A 3,890-nucleotide genomic window follows, 5' to 3' on the forward strand; every position below is an offset into this window, starting at 1 on the left:
CATTTTCATCTTGAAAACATTTTAAAAACACCCTGAAAAATAGGCTTCACTGGGAATTTAATTGGTTTGAGGGAAATTATTTCAATTGCTTTGAAAAGTTTTGAATAATAAAGTTGATATTTTATTCTGAAGCAATAAGTGGTATAATGTGTTTAACTGCTGACTAAAAATCCACCCCCTGAGAGTTGGACCCCCGCCCCCTTCGCTCGGGTTTTCAGCCCTTAGCTGGAGCACTCAACAGATTCTGCCTTTGAGCCTTCAGTGCCTCGCCACTGTCACGACGAGCAGTCATAAACAAACCCAAATCATTTTTAGGCAATTAAATGTCACACAAAGTGCCTGACAGAGCCTCTTTTCAAGTACTTTCATTGACTCGGAAGCTTCCTGATGACACATAATGACCGTAATTTGTGAGCAGGGAGCTAATTGTGGAGCTGCCCATTGGTGAGCTGTCATTCAATCCCACCGCTTTTAGAAACACCAATTATGATTGTTCCCTAAAATTAGAAAAAAAAAGTTTTCAAATCCTAGCTGTACAGTGGTTATTCATATGCTGATAGGACAACACAATAAAAGTAATATATTCAATAACATTTTGAAAACCATGTAGCAGTTTGGCCATCCATCCTTTATTCATCCATCCTTGTCAGGTTAGAAAAGCTCCAATAGTCTTTTCAGCTTTTTCTGGGAATCTAAAACATAAACTGTATTAATCTATAGAACAAATGTGAATTAAAGGCACCAGGACTTGGTTCATGAGCTATGCAATGTTGTATTTTTCGAACCAGAGTCTGCGTAGTGATGTGGGGCTCTAAGTCTCACTTACTATCCAGCACACAATCATGTCTGCAGCCCTTTTGAGAATGAAACAACTAATTAGAGCTAAATATATTACAATAATAAATATTTCAGCTTAGAGCAGCAAGGAACTAAAAAAGACTTAAATCTTGTACCATTTTAGTTTCAACTTTGTCAGAAAACGATACATAAATACTATGAGGCATTGCAGACCATAAGGGATCCATACCTCATCCAGTAACTTTTGAGTCTATTTGAGTCTACTCAAAAAAAAAAATCCACCAAAATCGTGTGGCCAGGAGGTATCCAAATGCTGAGACCACCTCAGCTAACTCCTTTTGATATGAGAGAACAATATTTACTCGAAGCTCCTCCTACATGACTGAACTATTCATCCTATCAGTCGACACGTTTGATAAGTTTTGCCAGTCACTTGTATYCAAGATCTTGTTTGGTTATGACCTTGTAAGAAAATTYARTGTTCGTTAACTGAAATCGAGACRAAACYACATAAATGTTKWATAGATTAAAATRTGAACAGAAGAGGACCAAACAACACCAGTGACTGGAGTGAACGGAGGTTTAATGCTGATCGGTCAGTCATGAAACCCACGCTGAATGGAAACCGGAAGTCCCAGCATATACTGTAAATACATGCTCTTCAGTGCCTGGTACACCCACTACTGGCCTACGGCTGAATCGCAGACACTCAGACAAAAAACCTGTACTTATGTTTGATTAACGGTTTCTTACGTGTTGTGATGGTGTTTCGGGCATGTATCTAAACTATTTTAATCAAGACATAACAATAGTTAAACAATGGATTATAAAAGTCAATACTTAAAAAGGAAAACTAAGAAAATGGTGTGGTGCTTTTAAAATCAGTGTTTAACATGACTAATAAATTTCTTCAACCTCATGGCTATGGATGGGGACCGGGACCATAAGCTATGTTTTCAACCAATTTTAATGTGAATTTTAAGCAAATTTTTAAAATGTTACAAAAAGAAAAGAAAAAGAAAAACAGAAAGCGAATCAGGCTTGTTTTCATCAACTGGCTTGGAGCAAATCAACCAGGATACGCAAAGTGTAATTACGTCAGAATTTTGCTGTTTCCACCTTTTCTAATACAACACTTCAAAATGTGCATTAAAAAATAAATTAAAAAAAAGGTTGATCGAAACACAGCATGACAGGCCAGTAAATTGAGTGCCATGCCTTTTGTTTCAGCTTCTCTCATTAGAGACYGGAGCAATTACCTCATTACTGTGGACAACGCCCTGATTCGTCAGTTTATCTCTGGCTCTATTCTGCTACCAAGAGATAAACTAAAGCACAGACTTACCCCAGATCTGGACAGAGTATTTCAGCATTTCAGTGTTTACTTTGTTGGAAAACTTCAATAACAGACTGAAATGAGGTTAGCAAACTGAAAAAAATGAACATATTTTTAAGGAACAGAATACCAGCACTACAGCACAGAAAGGCTTTCACRTCTTTTATCTCTCAAAAACCGTGACGAATGCCCATTTCTCATTGCAGGTATCTCTTTCAGTGAATAATAAATGGAGGCAAACTGCTCCCATGTGTGTCATTAAGTTAGATATGGCTGAGGTGACGCTCTACGGACCAGAGGTTAAGTAGCTATTTTAATCTGAAGTCGGTCGCTGAGCAGCTTGGTCCTTATGTGTGGCATTTACTTCCCATCAAGAAACATGTCACACAAGTCCAGCTTCTATTCCTAAACTATTGTTTCTTTTATTATGTGTGATGTTAGAAGTTATTAAAGACTTGAGAATTACTCAGACACCTATTTAATAGTTTTCAGCACGAAACCTCTGGATTTGTAAGACTTTGTGTGTTAAAATTTTTCATTAAGAAAAACTTTGAGTTGGAACCATTTATCAAAAAAAAAAGTCCAAACTTAAACTTTGACTGCACCATTGGACAAGATATTAAAAGTACTTTAAKGCAGTGAACACAACATCAGGGGTTTTATGACTCTTTATGATATGGATAGGAGAGCTAAATTAGCCAGGCTCATTGACAGAATCTTAATTGTTGAAGTGTCACCCAGACATATTTAACCTTACCTTTTTTATATTCTCTTTACTTTCAAGCCCTTCTCTGTGAAGTTCAGTTTTAAACTGGTGTAGTTTTCCTGTTGAGTGTATCGGAGTTGCTATCCCGGTCCCTTTTGGCCGTCAGTCGGTCCAGGGTTCCAACATTGCCCCTGTCCCTCTCCATGGTGGTTGTGGAGATGGGGGCCGTCTGGGCTGGAACAGCAGCAGACGTGGAGGTATTTAGCGGCGCTGCATTCTGGGCCGCAGCTGCTGCCGCTGCCAGGTTGGACTTGGAGTGAGACGGAAGCGTGCCGCCGCTTATCACGGCACCGGCTCCCGCTCCCCCGCCACCGCCGCTGCCAGAATCTTTTGGGAAGTAGTTGTGGAGCTGGTAGAGCGTGGCACGGTCTACGGTGCCGTAGAGGGGCGGGGCGCCTCCTCCGAGGCTCCCCAGTTTGGAGTCCCTGGACAGGGTGTACATGGAGATGTCACCGCCCCCTCCGCTCCCGCCGCCGCCACCTCCGCCGTGGTGCGGGTTGGGCAGCGTGGCCACGGAGAACGGCGGGGCAGACGGAGGCAGGGTGAAGGTTTTGGACGTGCCGACGGGCGAGGTCTCCTGCGAGCGAGGCGGGTCGGTGGAGCGGGAGCTGGAGCGGGAGCGCCGTCTGAAACGGTAGCTGGGCAGACGCAGCATGGCRTGAGTGGTGCTCTTGAAGAGGTCGGTGCGAGAGCGGCAGCGCAGCTCTTTGTTCTTTTCGATGTAGATGTTGACAGCGAGGACGCCCACCATTTCAGCCAGGATGAAGGACAGACCACCAAAGTAGAACGACCAGCCGTAGGAGTAGTGCCACTTTTTATCCTCGTCTTTCTTTGGGGAGATATCACTGAGAGCTGCAGAGATGTAGACGATCACCCCGATGATGTTGCTCAGGCCTAGAAACAGAAACCAGACAAAACAATGGGCCTCATGCAAGAACCGTTCATACGCACAGATTTGTTCTTAAGTTGTGCGTACGAGTGATTTAGGAG

The 3,890-nt window shown here is 42.6% G+C and overlaps 1 protein-coding gene across 1 annotated transcript in view; it reads right to left on the reverse strand.

The window, feature by feature from the left end:
- Positions 1 to 1,636: 1,636 nt before the first annotated feature.
- The window catches only part of LOC106519608 (voltage-dependent calcium channel gamma-4 subunit), a gene marked incomplete in the record, with an annotated part of 9,190 nt that continues 6,936 nt past the window's right edge, over positions 1,637 to 3,890 (reverse strand). The window contains 1 exon segment of the mRNA XM_014011356.1: positions 1,637 to 3,794. Coding sequence (XP_013866810.1) covers positions 2,941 to 3,794 — 854 coding nt within the window.

Source organism: Austrofundulus limnaeus, unplaced genomic scaffold (assembly GCF_001266775.1).
Source record: "Austrofundulus limnaeus strain Quisiro unplaced genomic scaffold, Austrofundulus_limnaeus-1.0 Scaffold79, whole genome shotgun sequence".
In the NCBI taxonomy this organism is placed as follows: domain Eukaryota; kingdom Metazoa; phylum Chordata; class Actinopteri; order Cyprinodontiformes; family Rivulidae; genus Austrofundulus; species Austrofundulus limnaeus.